General features: G+C 44.9%; 1 protein-coding gene across 1 annotated transcript in view; it reads left to right on the top strand.

Moving 5' to 3' along the window:
• CTDSPL (CTD small phosphatase like) overlaps nt 1-22,305 on the top strand; it is a 118,637-nt gene extending 96,332 nt beyond the window's left edge. The window contains exons 4-8 of the mRNA XM_007971771.3: nt 2,417-2,518; nt 5,658-5,714; nt 9,264-9,356; nt 13,549-13,734; nt 18,581-22,305. Of these exons, the coding sequence (XP_007969962.3) occupies nt 2,417-2,518; nt 5,658-5,714; nt 9,264-9,356; nt 13,549-13,734; nt 18,581-18,706 (564 nt within the window). The 3' untranslated portion in view covers nt 18,707-22,305. The remainder of the gene's footprint in view (nt 1-2,416; nt 2,519-5,657; nt 5,715-9,263; nt 9,357-13,548; nt 13,735-18,580) is intronic.
• Nucleotides 22,306-22,341: the final 36 nt, after the last annotated feature.

The raw sequence follows: 22,341 nt of genomic DNA, 5'->3' as shown, positions 1-22,341 counted from the left end.
ATTTCTTAGTTAATGATTCAAGCATCACCTGAACAGATCAACTGAAGTAACAAAGCACTGTATTGCCATTTTATAGCATCCTTACATTTCCAAGGACACAGCTGTCCCAAAGAATTCTTACCCATGGGCTGAAGAATTTGCATTAATCTAAAGCCAAGCTCTCAAGGAAGCTGTGTGCATTTAGGAAACATCAGAGGATTAATGGAACCTCCTAGCCTGCTGCCTCCCAACTTGGCCTTGTTCCCTACAGCACAAATTAAAGTCAATAGCTTGCTTAATATGAGTCTCACCCTTCTCAGCCTTCTCCATATTTTCTCTCTTAGATCTTACCATGAGGGGTTTTACTTACTGTTAACTTTTCTGTCTTAGTTAACACCGTGAGGGGTTTTACTTACTGTTAAAGAATGCTTGTAAAGTGTGGGTTAACTGTGCTAAGAAAGTAATCTTTATTCTTGAGTTTGGATAATGAACTACTTTTGGCAGATCTTTGATGTTTTCAGAGATGCTAGGGTTAGAATTTCCAGATCCTTATTTTCCAGGCTAACAATTAAATTAATAAGTTATAACATTTTAGTAGTTTATAAACGCATAGGAAAAGGACTAGATAGACACTAATGTCAAAAGGGAGACACAGAAAAGAGAATGACTGTGTTTTATCTCTCCGGTGTCTATAATCTTTACAATGAGAATGTGTTTTATATTAAATAATTGTGTAATAAAAATTCAAACAAATTTTATTCTGGTCACAAGCATGCTTTCTGCTCTGTCCCAAACAACAGAAATGACTCACATTCTCTCTACTATGTTCACTGAGCTCATCACACTCTGCCTTTTTAAAACACCTTTTGATACAAAACTTTTTGCAAATTTAATTTTTTTTAAATAACCTGCTGACTCACTGGTTTGTAATAGAGGACAAAGTCCTTTCTAGATCCTCGAATTCCGTGCCTGTCTCCAAGGCACATCCCCGCATCCCTTCACAGTGCTGCAGGATTAGGGAGGATTACTTCCAGCTGAGAGAGGTGGGAGGCCGGAAAGGCTCTTTCTTTTGGATGACGTTGGGAAGGAAGAAACATGGAGTTAGAAATGTTTATGTCTCCACACGTAGCCCCTTCCTGGGCAACCCTGGACAGTCTCTCTCTGCCAAGGTGACCATTGTACTTGCAAATTTACCTAACCTGTTGACTGCCTGTGTTACATTTACATGAACCAGCTAAAGTTCAAAATTAACTTTTGATCATTAACTGACTTACAGTTTGAATCAAAAAAAATAAAAAGAGGAAATGGCCACGTAAAAGGAAATACAGCTTGATTTCATTTTTTTCTTGTTTTATTTGATGAACTAAGTTGTCCATTCTTCGGGAGCTCAGAATAGATATTTCCTTGTATTTTCTTTTGTATCAAATATTAAAGAGAGTTTGACCTTCTGTGCAGGTCAGAAAATTAATTAGTTAACACTGGATATTGAATATGCCACAAAGTAGACTAAAATACTTCAGATCATTTCTAGAATGAGGCAAGGCCTAAAGAAATAAATCCTCTAAATCGAGTGAGATTGGCCAAAGATACCTAGCATTTTATGGTTGACTGAAGATACCTAGCATTTTATTAACTCTTTATGACTTCTTTATCATGAGATTTGAGTCACCTGCTACTAAGACACATAAATAGATTGTTTGGCCAACAAATAACATGTGGATTAAAGTATAACTTTCAGAGGCGGAGATTCCAAGGGGTAAAAATACCACATTTGCTCAGTATTATACCACAGTGTGGTGGCACAAGGTGGCACTGTACCTGGATTAGTTTTATTTCTGTTTCCTAGTGTTGGGGGTAACTCTGGACCGCATTTTGCTGGTGGGCCTATAGTTTCTCTTCAAGTTTTTTAAAAATCTCAGTCACTAAAAAAAAAAATTCTGTGATTCCAACATAGCTGTAAAATCTACTTATATGCCACAGTGAATTTCAGGCAAAATAAGACCCCACAAAACAGACCTCCGTTGATACAGTACCTATTATAATTAAATACTCATTCTTGTGTAATCCATTTTAATAACAACTGTAGCCACCAATATATGTGCGAGGCAAAATGCTGGGTGTTTTATTGCCATTATAACTGATAACAACAACCTTTCATGGTAGGTATTATTATCCCAATTTACAACCAAGAAAGTGACAGAGCTGATAACTGAAACCAGGTTTGTCTGGTTCCAAAGCCTAGGACTTCATAGCAGTCATTCATATCGTGGCACAGTATTTGATAAAGCTTCAGTTGCAAAGTACTTATTCTTATTGTTCTTAATAAAAGTCCATTATATGCTTGACCAGGCATTTAAATGTTTGAAAGTAGTATAATACAATACTGATTGGTTTGTCTTTTACATAAAGGTAATATTGGTTTATGTTTCCCCTTTAGCCACCAGCTAAGTACCTTCTTCCAGAGGTGACGGTGCTTGACTATGGAAAGAAATGTGTGGTCATTGATTTAGATGAAACGTTGGTGCATAGTTCGTTTAAGGTAAATCAACATAAAAATCTGTGATCTTTGTGATTTGATAACAATTGTATTGGAAAAGAGAAAACAGAAAGGATGAAAGCTTATGGTGGTTAGTGTGTAACTTCATTCTTCATGTAGAAATCCCAGGAGCTGCTTATTAACCCAGGTGAACATTAACTAAAGTAGTTGAATATTAACATAGTTAGTTTGGAAAGAAACCACTAAGCTACCAACATCACTGGGACCTCATTGTTACTTAGGAGGTTTGCATTTTCCAACACTCTAACCCCTGCAGAAATACTTTTCAGGTAGCACAAGGCACTCAGTGCCCCCAGGACACTGTTTATATTTGTCAAGATGACCAGAGTGCTATGTATTTTATTGGGACGAGGAAGGGAGGCTCTGTTGGAAACTGTCAAATGACCTGGTATCCTGGAGATTTTCCCGGATCGATTTTTGAAAGATGCCCAACTCTGAAGAAGACCTTCCAGACTTCAGGGCATCTGAACAGATTCAGCCATTTAGTTTGAGCATCTTCATGACAAGAGGTGGCTGGGGTTTTTTGCAAGCTTCACAGCTAAATGAGTACCCACCATCAGGACTTCCCTCCTGAAGGGTGTGGAGGTCAGACACTCTTCCTTCCTGTCACCTTCCCTGATCTCCATCTTCCTGCTGGAAAAACAGCAGAAATGGCCTCCATGCAGGAAGAGCTGTGGTGACACTGTTAAAAAATGAGTTAACCTTTTTTTTTGGTTTTTGGTTTTTGGGGTTTTTTTTTGACGTGAAATAAATTGTTTAAAAGAGGCAAATGATGAAAAGTTTGGAAATAGGAGATTGGTATTTTGGGGAGAAGAAGCAGGTGTTTAGGATTCTGGTCTTGTTTTCCTTGGGTTATTTCTGGTAGTGGGACTGCTCTATCATTATACTGCATTCCTGTTTCCCCCACCAGCCTAGGACTCCCCTTCACTGAGAGACATGAAGGTCACCATCCATGATGGGACATGTGTCTCACATGAACCACAGTCATTCCTTACAAGTCGTAGGAAGCAGAAGAGCTGTCAAATATGCCTGAACACCTTTCTACCAGAAACATCCTTCTTTGTTCTTCTCACTAAACAGAGACCTTTCTGGTAGGGCAAAGCCAGAAAATTGTCTTTGAGTCCTTTGGAGAGTGGAGAAGAGACCACACTGACCTCTAGCAGTGAGAAATGGCTTTATTCTGGCCACTGGGGCATGCAGGGACCACCTTATTCCCTAGCACTTGAGGGCCAGGCCCTTCCAGAGTTGGTCCAGGGGATATGGTGACCTTGTGTCCCAGCTTAACCCTAGATAGCACTGGAAGCCGTTTCTTCCCCATGGGCAAGTTGCTCAGCACTTTTCCAAGTCTCTGTGAAGGAAAGCCCTTCAGAGCAGGGGTCGGTTGCCATCACAGCATAGAGAACTCCCTCCGAAGCAGCTATGGGAGTGTGGGCAACACTGGCCAGATCTCCTGATGTTACTGAGGGTTCCTTGCTCCAAAGGCAGGGCCTTGGTAGCCCTCAGTGTCTCTAGCACTTGCTCAGAGGTCATTGATGCCACAAGCTAATGTGAATGGCATTTCCTCATTTCTTCCCTCCCCTGGCCTGCCTACATTTGCAACCAGAATATTCTTGATGGTTTTTAGAGTTCTGGGCATTTCAAAGTCTTTTGAGAATCTGAAAGCTATGAACCCTCTTCCCTTCAAAAATGTACGTTTGTACAATGCATAGGTTCATGGATTCCAAGTGAAGAACCCTAGCTGTAGCAGAGTCTCCTTTACACCAGCAGGAGAGAGGAAAGTAAGGATGGTGCTTGCTGTAAGCTGGGGAATGGTTTTTCTCTTTTAATATACTCCGTGGAATATGATTCCATAATCTAATGCCTTGGGAGAGCTTCTTCCTTCAATCTTTCCTTTTGTTTTTTAGCATGATTCTGATGTTAGTTGTGAAATTATATGATACCGAACTCATCCTTGGCCTTCCAACTCTGGGAGTAAATAAACAGTGATCATAAGCTAAGTGCTTAGTAACGGTGCTATGACATAGCATTGTCCATGGTTTTTTGTTTTTCTTGTTTTTATTTTTTAGTTTATATATCAATGAAGAGGGTTTGTGTGTACTGTGATGGGCTTAAAAGCAGACCTCAGTTCAGAATCTGACCAGAGACGCTGTACTCCCACCCCTGCCCAGTGGCTACCACACACACCTTCTCCTTCTGTCTCTCTTCTCTTGTCCAGGGATTTGCAGGCTGATGATTCAGTTGGGCCTGTTCATTTAAGTAGTTTTGTACCTAATTTGTGGAATTTCATTGAGAACTGTGTGTAAGTTCATCATTGAGAACATAGTGACTGCTGAAGAATCATATTTGAATTTTAAATGTCATTAATATTGTCAAAGAGTTATTTAAAATATCCAGAAGTTTGTGGGTGTGCTGGATGTTGTGTTCCTTGGAGCAGAGCAGGCATAGGGTGGGCTGGCTCTGTACCTCCACCCAAGGCAGGAGCTGGTGCCAGGCTACCTGGGAGGGCCTGAAATCACTGATTCTCAGGACTGATTGGGGCCATGGGCATGCATCAGACCCATCACAATAGCTAAGGAAGAGAGGAGAAACTGAGGTCCAGGGAGAGGAAGAGCCTGCCCAAGGGCATGGCCTGTGGCCTCTGACTTTACCCCCACATGGCCTTGGCACTGTTTTGAGCAGCCCATCACAGGGCAGCCCCCAGTCGTGGTTCCAAGTACAAATAGTTTTCCCTCAAGCAACACTGTCCTCTGAGCCCATCACATGCTCAGCTCCTCCCCCTGGTGGCTAGCAGTGATTCCCCATCACCCCAGCAGGACTCTGGGCAAGAAGTGGAGTTTTCAGGAGCCCCATCCTCTAGCCAGGCAGTGCCACACTTTTTGGTTGAGGCCAGGCAGGTGATATTGGACCAAGATGCTGAAAATGTAATGACATTCACAGTGGAAAATAATGTGCTTTCCTGCTTGTGCTTATTTTAAGGAACCAAGGCATGCTTCAGCATCCTCCTCCTGAACTGTTTTTTCCAATAACCAAAACATTGGTCCAGGCAAGCTTTTTTCTTGCTAAAATTTCCAGGCTTTTTTGTTCCTTCAGATATATTAATTATAGTCTCTTTTTTCTCTAGCCTATTAGTAATGCTGATTTTATTGTTCCGGTTGAAATCGATGGAACTATACATCAGGTAAGAAATTGAAGCTAAATTTGAGTTACAATTAAGATTTTTTAGTAATTACATTTCCTATGAACTTTATTTCTAAATTCTCATTTCAGTAATGATTCCTTATTACTGAATCAAAAGGAAGCATACTGTAATAAATACAATATTCTTCTTTTTTTCACTCCAATGAATTTATTTTATACTGAGATTATAAGAAAAACTGTAGTCGTAAATATTAGATGTGGTTACAAGTTCAAATAGTTCTTTGATTTGAAGCAGACTTTCAGAAGTTTCCATATCCCCCACTGGCCTAGCTTGATGGTCTAATTAACTTCCTTGTGTAATTGCTTTCGGCGACTCTCCTAGCAGGCAACAGGAAAATGCCACAAGTCACCCACTTATGGTGGATTCTCGGGAAAAAGTGTCCATTTTCAATGCCAGCTGCTCCAGACTGATCTTGTCATTCCCGCATCGTTTTCTCCAGAGAATCTTTAGCAAATACCCAACCCAAAAGAAAAGGGGGGAAGGGTGTAAGTTTTCAGATCCGCAGGCTGCTATGAATAAAGATGTCGTAGTCAGTTGGCATGCATCTTCGTTGCTTCTGTTTTTTTCCCTTATCTGCATAAAGCTCTTCTGGAAATAGCTTCATTTATGAACAAATTGGAAACGTTGTAGGAAAACTAGCCTTAGAGGTTGAAGCTGGGGGGCTTTTGTGAGGTTTTCCACAGGGATGATCTAACCATATTCCTTGTCAAGTCCAAGGTCTTAAAGGGAGTATCTGGCCTGATATCCCAGGAAAGAGACTTTCCTGGTACTTGAGCCACAACGGGATATCTTTTCTTAGCAATGTCAGTAGTCTTTGGTTCTTGAGTGCAAGGTGTCAGAACTCGGGAAAGCTTGGGAACCAGCTGGTCTAGCTGCCTCATTGTCTAGATGGAGAAACTGAGGCTTTGCCAGGGAAGGGGTTGGTTCAAGGTCACACAATGGGAAGAATTAAAATGAAAATTCCAGTCTCCTGCCTCCTGGCCCAGGGCTTTTTTCCTGATACTCAAGTCCCTTCCCTCCCTTGTCCTTGCTTTCTTGCTTATTCTCCAGGATGTCCTGCCAGGAAACAGTCCCCGGGAGAGGCAGCTTTTTCCCTAGTGTTTCCACACTTCATGCTTTTAAAAGCCATCACAGAGCCAAAACGGCAGGCACTTGGGCATTTAACATTTGCAAAAGCATCAACTGAATTAACTCAGCATCTGAGAAGCAGTTAAGGCTTCTGCATTTATCATCTTGGCTTGTGTTACATAGTGCTCATGATGAGACAAAGGAGAGGCTGCCCAATGGCATGTCAAGAATTAGGAGAGAAATTAATCCTTTGTACCACGTGACTGTAAGCATGACCAGCCTGCCCACTGCTGACCCATTCTTGCAGGAGCCACTGTAGCTCCCCCACCCTCCATCTTGGCTGTGCTGTGATATCACAAGGTCCCAGGGCTGGGGTCAGAAATTCTCTCCTGAGGGAATGAAGCCACAGGAGCCAAGAGCAGGAGGACCAAGGCCCTGGCGAAGGCCGTGGCCTCGTTCAAGTAATCCAGGATAGGCTGTGCAGGTCCCAATGGGCCTATTCTTGGTTACTTGCACGGGGACGCGGGCCTGGACGCCGGCATCCGGGCTCAGGACCCACGTCTCTGCCAGAGGCACCAACACCAGAGTTCCCAAATCAGTCTCCTGCCCTTTGCATGTAGCAAAGCTTGCTTTCCAAGCAGGACTCCCAGGGAGATGGAGGACTACAGGCCACACCTGTTTGCTGGCAACGAGGAGTCTTGTGGGCACAGTGGGAGTCTGGAGCTGTTGCAGCCACAGGCCCTGCCCTCAGCCCTTCCCCAGCCTCCCAGCTCCTCAGAACTGTGCTGGTATCCATGCTATGACATCCTGTTCCTCCAGCCCCTCGCTCCACCCTCAGCCACAAACCCATGTTGACCTCCTTCTTTCAGTCATCCATGAATTTCTCCCTGAGTCCTGGCCCTCCTGAGCTCCTGCTTCTGGCACCTTGAAAATGCCTTGGTTCTGTGTAGAATTCCTTAGCCAGCAGCACGCCCAGCATGTGGTGCAGAGCCCCCATCTATCTCCCCTCTGCTGCTGCTCCTGCCATTCTCACCTGCTCCATCTGCCATTCAAGGCCCTAACGTGCCCACCATGACCTGCCTCTCACTTCATCTTCAGCCACTTCCTCTCCCAGCCCCTGCTGCTCCTGCTTCTCTCACTGCCTCTGATGGCTGGGCACACAGCCTGGCTACTCTCTAACATCTCAAGTATTCTCAGGCCTCGGGTCTCGCGCTCTACTGTTTCCTCTGCCTGGAAGCCCACTTCTTGTCATCCTTATTGGCCTGGTGAACTCCTATTTATCCTTCAAGGTCCAGGCCAAATGTTATCTTCTATGATCCCCTCTCCTTGTGAGGGGAGTTAATTGTCCTTAATTTATCCCTCTACTACAACTTTCATTATGTCATGTTTATTTTTATATGTTTTTGCCTATGTCTGTTCTAGAGTGTGAGCTCTTCAAGGGCAAGGCCTGTGTTTTATTCATCTTTGCAACTACATCAGACTGAGCTCAGAGCTGGGGCTCAGTAAATATGCTGAATTGAATTTTAAAGAGTTTGATTTATTTTAGTGAAGTGGCTAATTTCAAACGGAATTTATTCAAATTTGAATTAGTTTTTCCCTCCTCCCACTTCCTCTGTCTTCTCTCACCAGCTTTGCCTTCTCTCCCATCTCCCTTGTTTCCCCAGATTCATTCAGGCTCCCTAATCAGGAGCCAATGTATGGTCTGAAGCCTGGCCTCCTCACTTCTACCCCGGCCTAGCCTGGGCAAAAGGGTACACAGAGCCCAGCCATTCTAGAAAACACTACTCTTTGCACCTCTCTGCTCAGAGACCCCTCCTGATGGGTTATGTCTGGGGTCCAGAAATAGGATGGTTTCATATCCCCTGAAATGTACCAAGCCCAACCTTTATGGTGTCATAGACATCTTCCCAAGCTGACAAGGAAGCCCCTTCTTGCAGCTTTGCTGGGCCTGTGCTTCAACCCCAGACCTTCCTAGTAAGGGGGATGTCCATCCAGAACAGAAGGTGGCAACCAGAGCAATCCCAGACCTGCTGGGCAGTAGGCTGGGCCTGGACCTCTAAAAGGACAACACCCAGACCATGGCCTGTACCCACATAGGTCCTGACCTTCAGCAGGTGCCAAGAAACACACGTGAAATGAATCAGTCATTACACACAAACATGGTACAACCCTTCTACTTGCTGGCCCTGAATATCCCCAAGACCCTCACACCATGGTCAGCTTCTCTTTTTCCCTTAGGAGGGGCGTCTGCAGTGAACTCAGACCTGGAGCCCTGTCCGAGGAGTGCCACGTCTGACTCCATAGCCCCTCATACAGTCTGGGCCTCTGCCTGCTGTGCATAGACCTGGAGAAGGGAGGCAGGAACCTTAGTAGCAGTTCTTCCTACAGTGGGCATTTGGGCCCCGGGCCATCCCCAGTAACTGCCACACCTGACCAGCCTGCTGTCTCCTGCCATTGCAGGTGTATGTGCTGAAGCGGCCACATGTGGATGAGTTCCTCCAGAGGATGGGGCAGCTTTTTGAATGTGTGCTCTTTACTGCCAGCTTGGCCAAGGTGAGTCCTGCTTCCCAGCCCCACACTCGCAGCCTGGTACTCCCAGCCCCTCCACCGCTACCCCCAATCTGTCAAGCAGCCCTTTGTTTTGGTGGGGGAAGCTATTTCTGTGGTGACAGGTTCCCACCCCAGATGGGATGGATGCCGGCCATGTGCATGGTGGCAGCCTGAAAGCCTTCTGGGTTACCATGGTGACAGGGAGCACTTAGAACAAACGCTCCATGATGTTGCTGTATGCAGCCACCTGAAGCTGGGTGTCCACAGTCCAGAGAATCACAAACAGGTCCAGTGTAACAGACAAAGGATGGTGTACCCCTCAACCATTGACTGTCCACCAAATGCTAGAGGCCCCTGTGTCCTTGGGTTTTGCTTCCACAGATTTGAGGGAGAAGCAAGTGAGAGATAAGTGTTGGGCACTCACCCACATGCATGGGCTGAATGAGAGTACCGACTGCCCTAATGAGCTGTATGATCTGAGGCAAGTTACTTCACTTCTCATGTCGGTTTCTTCTATAAATTGGGGATAATTCCATTCACCTTGTGGCTAGATCACATGAAATAACAGATGTAAAGGACTTAGCACAGTGTCTGACTCACATACAGCAAGTATTCATTGAGCACTTGCTGTGTTCCACATAATGTGGTGGGCATTGTCACGTGGTAAACACTCCTGATGTTCATTATTTTGTGTTACAATTATTTATTGATGATGATAGGCCGGGCGTGATTGTTCACACCTGTAATCCCAACACTTTGGGAGGCCAAGGAGGGTGTATCACTTGAAGTCAGGAGTTCAAGACCAGCCTGACCAATATGGTGAAACCCCATCTCTACTCAAAATACAAAAATTAGCTGGGCATGGTGGCGGGCACCTGTAATCCCAGCTACTCGGGAGGCTGAGGTACGAGAATTGCTTGAACCCAAAAGGCAGAGGTTGCAGTGAGCTGAGATCGCACCACGGCACTCCACCCTGAGCAACAGTGACTCCATCTCAAAAATATGTATACATATATTTGTTGATGGTAATAAAATCATTCAGACATGTCTTGATCCTAAAGCTTGATATGAATCTGACCTAAAATCTACACTGGCTCTGACCAAAAAGAATGATTTCTTTGTCCTCTCCACTGTTTAAGGAAACTAGCAGATTCCCAAGCCTCCCAGTATGGTTTAGTGTTCCCCTTCACAGGTGTGGCAGGGTGCCCATGCTGTGTGGGCAGGCAGGATAGGCCTTGCTCCTCCCAGAAGATCCTTGCCTTGACCATTTCCCAAACTCTGACTTTGATGGGGCTGACACCATCCATTTGTTGGTAGCACCACAGTTGTCTCCATGGGCATCTCAGGGACCCTGAGTGGTCCCAAAGATGAGTTTTCTGGGGCTCAGGTTAGCCATTTGCCTGTCTCCAGGACATCACACAGTAGCTTCCTCTGCCATGTCCTGCTCCTGGATGGTGCCCTGGTGCCCACACTCCCTTCTCTTCCTCTGCGTGTTCCACTGCTTTGCTGGCCTGGCCATTGCTGGTTGGGTCCCTCTTTGTGATGCTGGAGGGGAGCGAGAGCCCCCCACTTGCACAAATGCTGCCAGACTCATCACCAGACCTTAGAGCATAAGCCAATGGAGTGGGATTCAAAATCCTGGCCCTTATTTTTGCATGTCAAAAAGAGAACAAGGCCTCAGGGAAAATAGAATCTTCCCCAGTGGGTAATCTTTCAGATGAGTGGTACCAAGACTAATTGTTATCTGTAGCGTCAGTGGCTCTTCCAGCAGTGCTCTGAGATGCTGAAGAGCCTGAAGTAATAACCAAAGAAATAAACAAGAAGATTGCACCGGTAGCAGTGAAGTGAGAGCTGGTTTTTGTTTGGGAAAATTGAAAACACTCTTCCTTGGCATTGTCCCCAGCATTTGCTTAAACATCCTTGTTCGGTTTCTCTTCCTGGATGGCTCCCACCTGCCCCTCCATCTGTCTCTTCAACCCTTCTCTTGCTGCTACTCCAGCCTAGCTGAGCCGAATCAGCTTCCAAGTGCAGCCTTCCACCCTCTTTCCTCCCTGATGCACATGTCCTGCTGATGGGTAGTCATGTCCCTGTCCTTGGCTCTGGGCTCGGCTCCCAGCCAGCAGTAGTGGTGCAGTGGACCTCCTTGCCTGCTGCCCAGGAGCCTGCAGGAACCTCAAGCTGACTATCATAGCCTTTCAGTATCTGCTTCTTTGTCATTTCTTCCTTCATTCACCCAGCAAATACTTACTTAGTACCTATTATGTATCAGGCACAGTACTAAATCCTGGGGATATAGCAAAGAAAAAAAGAGACAAAGTCCCTGCCCTTGTGAAGCTTACATTCTTCACATTCATCCTCCCAGCCTCAGACTCAGACTCTTTCTTGAAAGATAGGTGCCACCACAAGTGTTCATGATTATGAGGAAATGGATCATCTTTTTCTATTTAGAGCAAGCTTGTCCAGCCTGTGACCTACAGGCTGTGTACAGCCCAGAACAGCTTTAGATGTGGCCCAACACAAATTTGTAAACTTTCTTAAAACATGAGATTTTTTTTTAAAGCTTGTCACCTATTGTTAGTGGTGGTGTTTTATGTGTGTCCCAAGACAATTCTTCCAATGTGGCCCAGGGAAGCTGAAAGATGGGATACCCCTGATCTGGACTCAGTTGCCCACAACCCACCCACGTGGCCCCTGGCTAGTCTCACCAGCAGGTAGCTGTAGTGCCCTGAGCTCTCACCTCCCTTGGCCAGTAGGAAACACAGCTGCTCCTGGACTCTGCCTTCTACAGGATGTCCTTGGAGAGGAGAGGATGTTCCCATGGAATCACAGCTGCTGCCTGCAGCTCTGCAGCCCACGTCCCACAGCTGTGCCAGCACTTGCTCTGCACTCCACTGCTGGCCTTCCCAGCGCCACCAGCCACAGGTGCTCTCTGCCTCCCTGGCAGAGTCACTGGGTCCCGCTGATGCCTGGTTGTACCCCTTACTTGGTCTTTGTGCAGGGGCCTGGCCTCGTGTCAGGCTTGGAAACTGCTCCTCTTTCTTCCAGGCCCAGCCACTCAGTATGGTCCATTCTTTTAGGTATCTTCAGTTATGAGGATTTTCTCTCAGAAACCCCTTTCTTTCTTTATCCAAGCCTGCTTTGGGGGAAATTCCCTAGGTCATGAGAGAGGGGTCAGGCAGGATGATCCCCACCTGTAAGCTGGGCTCAAATTCCCATCCAGCTCCTGGGCTTCAAGGAAGTGGATGGGCATCCATGGGAGTGGATGGCTGGGCACCATCCTGTCACTCAGCAGCTGGTCTGGCCCAAGGTACCTCTAGGGGGCAGTGTCATGCCATTCAAGACACATTGGAGCCAGCTCATTCATTCAGTGGTGAAATTCGTGTTTACTGAGCCCCTGTTGTGGTAGGTTCTCTTGGAGGTGCTAGGGATGTGGTGGTGGGATGTTTCAGGCCTGGGCCCTGACAAGTAGTGAGGAAATCAAGCAATCCCATGTGGTGCTCTACTCTGTGAGGGAAACAACCCAGAAAGGAAGATAGAGGTGGCTCTAGATGGATGGGAGAGGAAGTCAAGACTGAAAAACCAGGAGACAAATGCTCTGCAAGAGCTGGGAGGGAACGCATGCAGAGAGAACGCGGTGCAAAGGTCCTGACCATGCTTGAAGCCAGCGTGGCTCCAAGAGCTCCAGATGGAGACCATTCAGCTGTGGCCATGTGGGACGCGGCAGTGAGGAACGTGGGCTTTACTCCAAGTGCAGTGTGTAGACAGTGGAGTTTTCAGCAGAGGAGTGACACGATCGCACATACGTTTTCCAGTGGCCACTCTGACAGCTTCTAGGTGAATGGGCCAGAAAGGAGGCCCCCTGGGAAAGACAGGTTTTTCACGAGGCTCACACAGCCATCCCAGGCCAGAGATTCAAGGCCCGGGCTAAGGGTGGTGGCAATATAAATAGAGAGATGCAAATGGAGTCAGGCTATTTTTGGAGATGAAACTGACAATTTCTGATGGGTTGGATGTGAGAGAAATGGAAGAATCCAGTGCCATCTTATGTATACAGAGAGGAAAATAACCAGGATCCTAAAACACATCTAATTATTAAATCCCTTTTTAAAAAACATAATCTGGATCTTGCTGCTGTAGGTCAGGGTTTGGGGACTCTTTTAGGCACGCAGTCTTCATTGTGACACTTCTTTTCCAGTATGCAGACCCTGTGGCTGACCTCCTAGACCGCTGGGGTGTGTTCCGGGCCCGGCTCTTCAGAGAATCATGTGTTTTTCATCGTGGGAACTATGTGAAGGACCTGAGTCGCCTGGGGCGGGAGCTGAGCAAAGTGATCATTGTCGACAATTCCCCTGCCTCATACATCTTCCATCCTGAGAATGCAGTAAGTGGCCCCAAAGAAAGAAAATGTCATGCTCCATCTGAGCCCTCTGTCTTGCCAGGCAAGCACCACTTTTAAGCACCTACAAAAGAAAGTCTCTGGGTCTTTTCCGAATGAAATCCCAGCTCTGCTATTTAGCAGTTGCACGTCATTGAGCAAGTTATGTAACCTCATTGAGCCTCGGTTGCCTCATCTGTCAAATGGGAATTATAGGAATGCTGATCTCATAGGATTATTGGAGGTTGCAGTGTGGCAATATACAAAAAGCACTTAGAACAGTGCTTGAGACTGATAAATGCTATAAGCCTGTATCATCTTATCAATATTTTTAGTATTGTTATTGACAAGGGTTCTGTTGGCATTAACCTCCTGGAGCCAGCTACTGCCTAGGACTTCATGACCCCTGTAGACTAAGGAGGCCTGATTGATCTCTTTAACAGAAGTATTTCTTAAGAATGAATAGGCCAGGCTTGGTGGCTCACGCCTGTAATCCCAGCCCTTTGGGAGGCCGAGGCGGACGGATCACGAGGTCAGGCGATCGAGACCATCCTGGCCAACATGGTAAAACCCCGTCTCTACTAAAATACAAAAAATTAGCTGGGCATGGTGGCATGCACCTGTAGTCCCAGCTACTCGGGAGGCTGAGGCAGGGCAATCACTTGAACCCAGGAGGCAGAGGTTGCAGTGAGCTGAGATCCCACCACTGCACTCCAGCCTGGTGACAGAGGGAGACTCCGTCTCAAAAAAAAAAAAAAAATGAATAAAACACTTCAATAAGGTCTTCAAATGAGGCTACCAAGCTTTGCTACCTCATCATGATGTCTAAAAAGCACCCATCGGGAACATTTCCTACATAAAGCTCCCGGACCATGGCAGCTCTCGGTGCCTACTCACCGGGTGCCACACAACTCTCAGGCCCAGAGGGACTGCCTTCCTGCCTCTGCCCGACACTTCCAGGGGAAGAGCGGCCAACCAGGGCCTCTGGTGACTGCCGACCCCTCAGTCACTGCCACATCAGGCCCCTAGACCAGGCATGTTTCCCTGGAGAGGATGCTTCCTCTCAAGCACAGGCTTCTCAGATTCTACAAGAGCCTGCAAAAGTCCTTTCCTTGAATCCAGAACTCTGCAGTCCTGCTTGTAACCAAAAACAATTCCAACGCGATTCATTTGGCTAGTGTGGAATCATTATTTGAATAAATACTCCAAATGTATTTATATGTAAATATGTTCATTTTACTGAGGAAATCAAATTCAACATAATATATTTGGTAACGTGTCTCTAACGGATAAGGATTCCTTTTTAATATAATCACAAGTCATGGTCAGATCTGACAAAGTAACAGTTTCTTACATTGTCTAATATCCAGACTGTTCACATTGTCGCTGTCATCTCGAAGTGTCATGCATTTGGAGTATTTCAGTGGGGATCCAAAAAGATCCATGCATTGCTTTGGTTACCATGTCTCTTCATTCTTTTGTAAACTTAACGTCTCCCTTTCCTCCCTTTTCTCTTTTATGCCATTTATTTGTTGGAGAAGCCCTGGTGTTTTGTCTTGTAGAAATCTCCTACATTCTGGATTTGTCCAGCTGCTGCCTTGTGATGATGTTTAATATGTTTTTATAGCCACCTGATATCCTCTAAACAAGTAATTAGAGCTCTACTGCTTGATTAGATTTTTTTTTTTCTTTTTTTTGCAAGAATATATCATACAGGCCAGATGCAATGGCTCACACCTATAATCCCAGCACTTTGGGAGGCCAAGGCAGGTGATCGCTTGAGCCCAGGAGTTTGAGACCAGCCTGAGCAACATGGCAAGACCCTATCTCTTAAAAAAAGAAAAATTAGCCGGATGGGGTGGCACACACCTGTGGTTCCACTGTGGTTCCAGCTACTTGGGAGGCTGAGGTGGGAAGATCTCTTGAGCCCAGGAGGTCGAGGCTGCAGTGAGCCATGTTCATGCCACTGCACTTCAGCCTGAGTGACAGAGCAAGACCCTATCTCAAAAAAAAAGAAGAAGAAAGAATACATCATTGGTATTATATGCTTATGAAGATATATCAGGAGGCATAAAATGTCAGGTTACCCCACTTTTAAAGATTTAAAATTGATTATTAGGTTCAGGTGGTATTAGCCTGATCCATCTATTATAAAATTCCCCATGAACCTCTCACCTCATAATTTTAGCAGTTGTTGGTGATCATTGTCTACACCCACTATTTCATGAGGAATTGCAAAATGGCAATTTCTATTTTCAGACTAATGAGTTGGTGTCCTAGCAGCCTCCAAAAGTAGCCAATAATTTTTTTTTAGTATCATTATGAACTCATGGATTTGTTGTAGTTTCAGCCCATTTGTTATTCTTTTGCATGCTCAAATTTTCTGGAGATCCCTTAAAATAACAAGTCTTTGATATAGGTTGAATATTCTTTATCTAAAATGCTTGGTACCAGAAGTGTTTTGGATTTTGGATTTTTTAGGATTTTGGAATATTTGCATATACATAATTGGATATCTTGGGCATGGAACCAAGTCTAAACATGAAATTCATTTCTGTTTTATGTACAACTTGTACACATAGCCTAAAGGTAATTTTATACAATATTTTTTATAATTTGGGGACACTAAATAAACCATGTATCATGTGCCTGCATTTTCACTACCACCCAGCACATGAAGTCAGGTATAGAATTTTCCACTTGTGGTGCCATGTCAGTGCTCAAAAAATTTTGGATTTTGGGGCATTTTGGAACTCAGATTTTTTCAGATTAGGGATGCTCAACCTGTAGCTTCCTTGCTTTCTTAAACAACAAGATGTTCCAGGCTCTTCATGAACATTTCTTGCCTCAGCCCTGGAACCACCCATTTTTGTATGGTGCCTGGTTCCTATTAGTGGAAGTGGTATTTAGAGACCACGGTTTAGGTGAATTTTCATTGCTAATGGAATATACTTTACTTCTAGCCCATACCTCAGGGCAGAGCTAAAAATGACATATTTTTAGAAAGAAAACTAAATCATAAGTTCATACTGGTTTTTCCATTTCAATGTTAAGTTTTTATGTAACTTCTTCGCTTCTTTGTTTTGTATTTGTATCTCTTTATCTTATGCTGCAACTCTTGATTTCTAAAGATATTAACATAATTATATATTTGATTTATTCTGTAGTATATGTTGAATAATTTCAGTAGCAGTACTAAATTATGACTAATAATAAGACAACTGTATGCAGCTTAGGAATTTTCAGAGAGATGTACAGTTATAACACCATGTTTTAAAATCACTTGAATACCAGGCTTGGTGGCTTACCTGGCTGCCTGTAATCCCAGCACTTTGGGAGGCTGAGGAGGGAGGATTGCTTGAGCTCAGGAGTTTGAAACCATCCTGGGCAACAAAGCAAGATCCCATCACTACTTAAAAAAAAAAAAAAAAAAAGAAAGGCTGGGGGTGGTGGCTCACACCTGTAATCCCAGCACTTTGGGAGGCCAAGGGGGTGGATCACCTGAGGTCAGGAGTTCAAGACCAGCCTGACCAACATGGCGAAACCCTGTCTCTACTAAAATACAAAAACTAGCTGGGCATGGCAGCAGGCACATGTAATCCCAGCTACTCAGGAGGCTGAGGCAGGAGAACCCAGGAGGTGGAGGTTGCAGTGAGCCGAGATCACGCCATTGCACTCCAGCCTGGGCAACAAGAGCAAAACTCCGTCTCAAAAAAAAAAAAATTAGCCAAGCATGGTGTCACATGCCTATAGTCCCAGCTACTTGGGAGGCTGAGTGGAAGGATCACTTGAGCCCAGGAGGTCAAGGCTGCAGAGCTATGATTGTACCACTGCACTCCAGCATGGGAGACAGAGTGTGACCCTGTCTCACACACGCACACAAATCACTTGAAGTAATTGTGTGGTTGTGTCACCAATTTTATATACACTTAGATTGACTTTTATTGCTTTTTTTCTTAATGGTTTAATTGTATTTTAATTTATAACACATTTACATGGTTCCAACATCAAACCTATAAATAAAGATAGAGAAGTCTGTTCATTTCTGCCTCTCCTCCACTCTCTCCCCATCCCCTAGGCGTAGTCATTTCTTTTATTAACCGTTACTTTATTTTTCAAAATTATGTAATAAATGTCTGTGTTTCTAAGCTATCTTTAGATTTGAAAAAGGGCTAAAATGTTACTTTTAAACATGTTTGGTTTATTCAAATTTGTTTATAAATCTCTTCTTTGTACCCCTGGCTACCACCCCTCGCCACTCCTCTGCCTAAAACTAAGGGAAAATCCTGTCTTTGCCCATAGCTTCAGAATGTTCTACAATTTTAGACATCTGCTTTTAACTAACCACTGTTAAGCAAGGGAGGAAATTTACCACTTCTCTTTGTGATGTAATATTGCACAGTGACCCTAAGTGAAAGCCTTCCTGTGTCCTGGATGTGAGCTCCCCGCTGTCAGTGGTTAGCATGTAACCTCTGACTCCCAAGTGCTCTGAGGTGCAAGGAGCCGACTTGTGCAGTAGAAAGAGCTTTTGGAAGTTGGCAAGTAGCAAGGCTAGTTCTCATACATTCTATGCTATGCTCTGGCCACCTTTTTTGTGGCAGGAAAACAAAACAGGCAAATGCATACAAACTGGGTACATTTAACTTTGCCTCCCTGAGCCATCTCCCAAGCCATTTAGCTTTGGATCGGCCTCGATTTGAACAAGGGAACAAACAAAATGATGATGATAACGATGATGACACCAGTTGTCCTTACCAAAGAAAATGCTCAAAGTCCGGGTACCCACTTAGGTTAGGAGCAGCCCCCAGCGCTAGATGCAGTCCTGCTGCCTCCTCCATGCACTGTCTTCCAGGTGCCTGTGCAGTCCTGGTTCGATGACATGACGGACACGGAGCTGCTGGACCTCATCCCCTTCTTTGAGGGCCTGAGCCGGGAGGACGACGTGTACAGCATGCTGCATAGACTCTGCAATAGGTAGCCCCGGCCTCTGCCTGCCTCCCGCCTGTGCACTCTGGAACCTCTGGCCTCAGGGGACCTGCCTGTCCTCAGCTCCCTGGAAGCTGAAAGTGAGGATACTCCGTGCTCCACGCCACAGGGTGAATGTGGCTATGCCTACCTGTTTTGTTTTTTTAAGAACAGAAACAACTATTTTAAAAGAACTCTTTTAACAAATTTCATAAAGGGACATGCATTTTACTGGATTTGCTTTTCTTAAAACATACCAAAAAGAAAAAAATAGGAAACAAAAAAAAAAAAGCTTGATCTCTATCAGACTTCCTTTCAACTGTCCTCCCTTCCAAGCAGACCACCTGTCCCCTTCTATCCCAGCTCGGAGCAGCTGACCCAACTCAGAATCTCTTTCCTACAGGATGAAGTGCCTTTTGAATGTTATTTTAAGCTGAGAGTTAATTTTTCTACACAACATATTTCCAGACATCGTTTAGTCTTTTATTGTCTTAGATACTATAAGAAGATGAACATGACAATTTTCTAGAACCTGGTTGTGTGTGTGTGTGTGTGTGTGTGGCGGGGGGTGCTGAGGGAGGGGAGTGAGTCACAGGAGCCTGTCCCCCAACAGGTGTGACTTTGCTCTGACAACCTGTGGCATGCTGCAGGGTCAGGCTCCTGATAGGAGGATTTCATGACTATGTCATTGTCTCCGCTCATTTTTGACCCAGTTTGGAATGTATCTGCAATTGTGTCACTCAACACTTTAGGAAACAATAGATTATTTTATATTATTATTTCTGATGGTGACAACTTTGTCTTGAGGTCACATTTTCCCCTTGAAAAGTGACATCCTGTCCGTTCTGCTCTTACACTACTGCCATACATTTGTGTTTTTTGTTGTTATTGTTTGGGGTAGAGCAGTTACAAGAAACCCTAAAACCTTTGGATATAAAAGAAATCTGTGTATTGATTTTTAAATCTTTCCTTTCCAAAAGCTGGATACATATGGAGCTGTTTGGGAATTTTCCTTGCTGCTACCGCGCTGCCACCAAATGGAATTGACCAGCGGCTGTTACACTGTTCTTTGCCACTGTGCCTATGCTCAGAATATGCTCACTGCTAAGCTACAAACTCGGACAGGGTCAAAAACAGAGGTGTCCCACCCCATTGCAGCCTCCACCACCTGTAACCCTTTCCTGGCATTGGCCACTGAGGGGTACAAAGGCAAAAGGGCCAAAGCACCACTTAGGTGTGGCATGGATTTTAAACCGCAGTCAGTAACAGATCCTGTTTGATAAATAAGCTGACTGTTCTCTCTTGAGAACCCGTGGCCTCAACCAGCCACCAAGCTGGTGTGGCCCAAGTCCGTCTCTTGGTCTTCTCCTTTGAAGCACAGCCTATTTCTGAGCCAAGGGTTGGGGAAGCCTGTCTAGATGTGGGACTCAATGCCCCAAACCGGGGAGAGGAAAGCCTTCCTCCCCGCAGGGAGAGCCCAGGCTCTCTGCAACCTTTCCCAGTTTGGTGTTTAAGCAGTGCCATGTTCCTTGTTTGACAACAAGACAGTCTGTAAAGTATTGCTCTTAAAAACAATTAAAAAGGACCCTTTCATGTTGGCACCATTGCCTTAGTCCTCTGTGGGTTGGTCTTCAGCCAGCGTTCTGGCGGGAGTGACTGGCATTAACAAGACTGGAAATCGGGGGTCAGAGTAAAATATCTTTGCTTTGTTTTCATTCACAAAGTAATGAAGCCAGCTGCCAATTACGTCCTCCCAACAGCACTTTGGTCTGTGGACTACTGTGTGAATATTCAGAAAGGAAGTAAGTATTCGGGGATAAACAGGTCTCCCAAACCCAGTAATCCACTCGCCAATTCAAATAGAACAGCCCCTTGCTAGGTATTACCACAGATAATGACAGTCACATGGTAGAACTGCCCATGCCACAAACCTTTATTATTTGGAAAAATAGTCATTAAATGAACCCACTGCCTTAAATGTCTTGAATGTTGCAGTCAAGTGTCTGTCATGTGTTGATATCCACACAGAATTAGGCCCTAATGAGAGCCTTAGACCCTCAACCATGCCCCCTTCGTTGGCATCACAGGGCCTTATTTGGAAGAGGGGGCAAAGAGGATGGAAATCGTAAAATATTTCAGGGGAATCGAACCTAGGAGTAGTGCTCCACCTCTGACGATGGAGTGAAGACGCTTGGCAGGCTTGAGCCAGACACTTCACCTAGTAGTTCCTGAAACTGTGAGCACCGTTGCACTAAGCCAGTGCAGAGCTGTTAGGGACGGGGCCCAGCTCCTGCCACCACAGACACAGAATGTCTTGGGAGGGCCAGCAGGCCCTCTGAGGGTTCTGGAATCTGTGCACCTTATTTGATCACACTCCAAAATTCCGTTTTTATTTTAACCCTTGAACCTGCTTTATGTATATAATCAAAATATCTATATCTATATCTATATATATTTTTAATCATCTACATGTAAATGAAGCAATAGAATTCTAACATAAGGCCAAGAAATGAGATGAATGTTTGGGGTTTATGTTTTTTAAGGTAAATACGGGTATTGTTTTTAATTATTACCATTTATTAAATTGTGGGCTTTGAAACCTAATGAAACCTGTTAGCCACTTCTCTGTGCCATATACTTCCCATGTTACCAAAATACCCCCAACTCTTTAGTCAAAAGAGAACCCTGACCTCCTGAGTTTCCATGGTCCTTTCTGTACCAGGTTTAAATACAGTCTTCTGGAGAAGTATTTTTGACATTAAGCTCTGGGACAGGACACCTTGGGTTTGTGGACTCCAGCCCACTATAATGTTATGACTTCTCTGGCCAGGCCTCTGGTGGAAGTGCACGGGCACTCCCAATGTTGTTAATGCTCTGTCTTCCATTTGTTCTGGAATCCTGTGTGTGGGTCTGTTGTTCCATGCATTAGCTGTTTGTAAGTAATGCATTTGCATACTGAAAAAGGAATGCCACCTGCCACAGTTGATGGTGAGGAAGGTCCTTTGACGTGGTGCAATTTTGATGAGATGTGTCTGGGGACACGAGGATGCCCTAATGATGCTAACTTGTCATGGTTGCAGCATTCGAACTTTTGGTGTTTAAAAAAAAAAAAAAATTCGTTAAGTCTATGACCTGGCAACATTTTACAACCCTGTATTTTTAAAGATGGCTTTCTAATAAAAAAATCCAGAACCACACAGCCCTATGGTCAAACAGTCCTACGTTTGTGCCTCTGCTCTTAAAGGTGCTGTGCTGGACAGTTGGCATGCCAGGGTTTGAGAAGAGTGGATGGCTTGACGTACTTGCAGTTAACTGTTCATAATTGACTGGCTGCCTCTGTTCCTACCGTACTGTAAATTTGATCATGTCTGTTCCTGTTCCATTCTCCCAGGAGCTTCTCTGCAGACTGACACACCCTCCCCCACCCCAGGTAGTGGAGATGCTGGTGTCTGGGTAGTCATGGATTTCTGTTGGACATTTGAATGTGATAAACAATCCAGCATTACTTGGGAAATGCTACATGTGGAATGTGCATGTTTCCAGGGGCGAGTATTGTCAATCAAAAGGTTTGCAACGATTTCCTTCCTGCCAAAAATAAACATGTGAAACTGCGCTCTCTTGTGGATGGACTGCTTTTCTACCAGCAGC

This window comes from Chlorocebus sabaeus, chromosome 15, assembly GCF_047675955.1.
Source record: "Chlorocebus sabaeus isolate Y175 chromosome 15, mChlSab1.0.hap1, whole genome shotgun sequence".
Lineage (NCBI taxonomy): Eukaryota > Metazoa > Chordata > Mammalia > Primates > Cercopithecidae > Chlorocebus > Chlorocebus sabaeus.
Note: the sequence above shows the minus strand (reverse complement) of the source record. Positions and strands in the feature narration are given on the sequence as shown.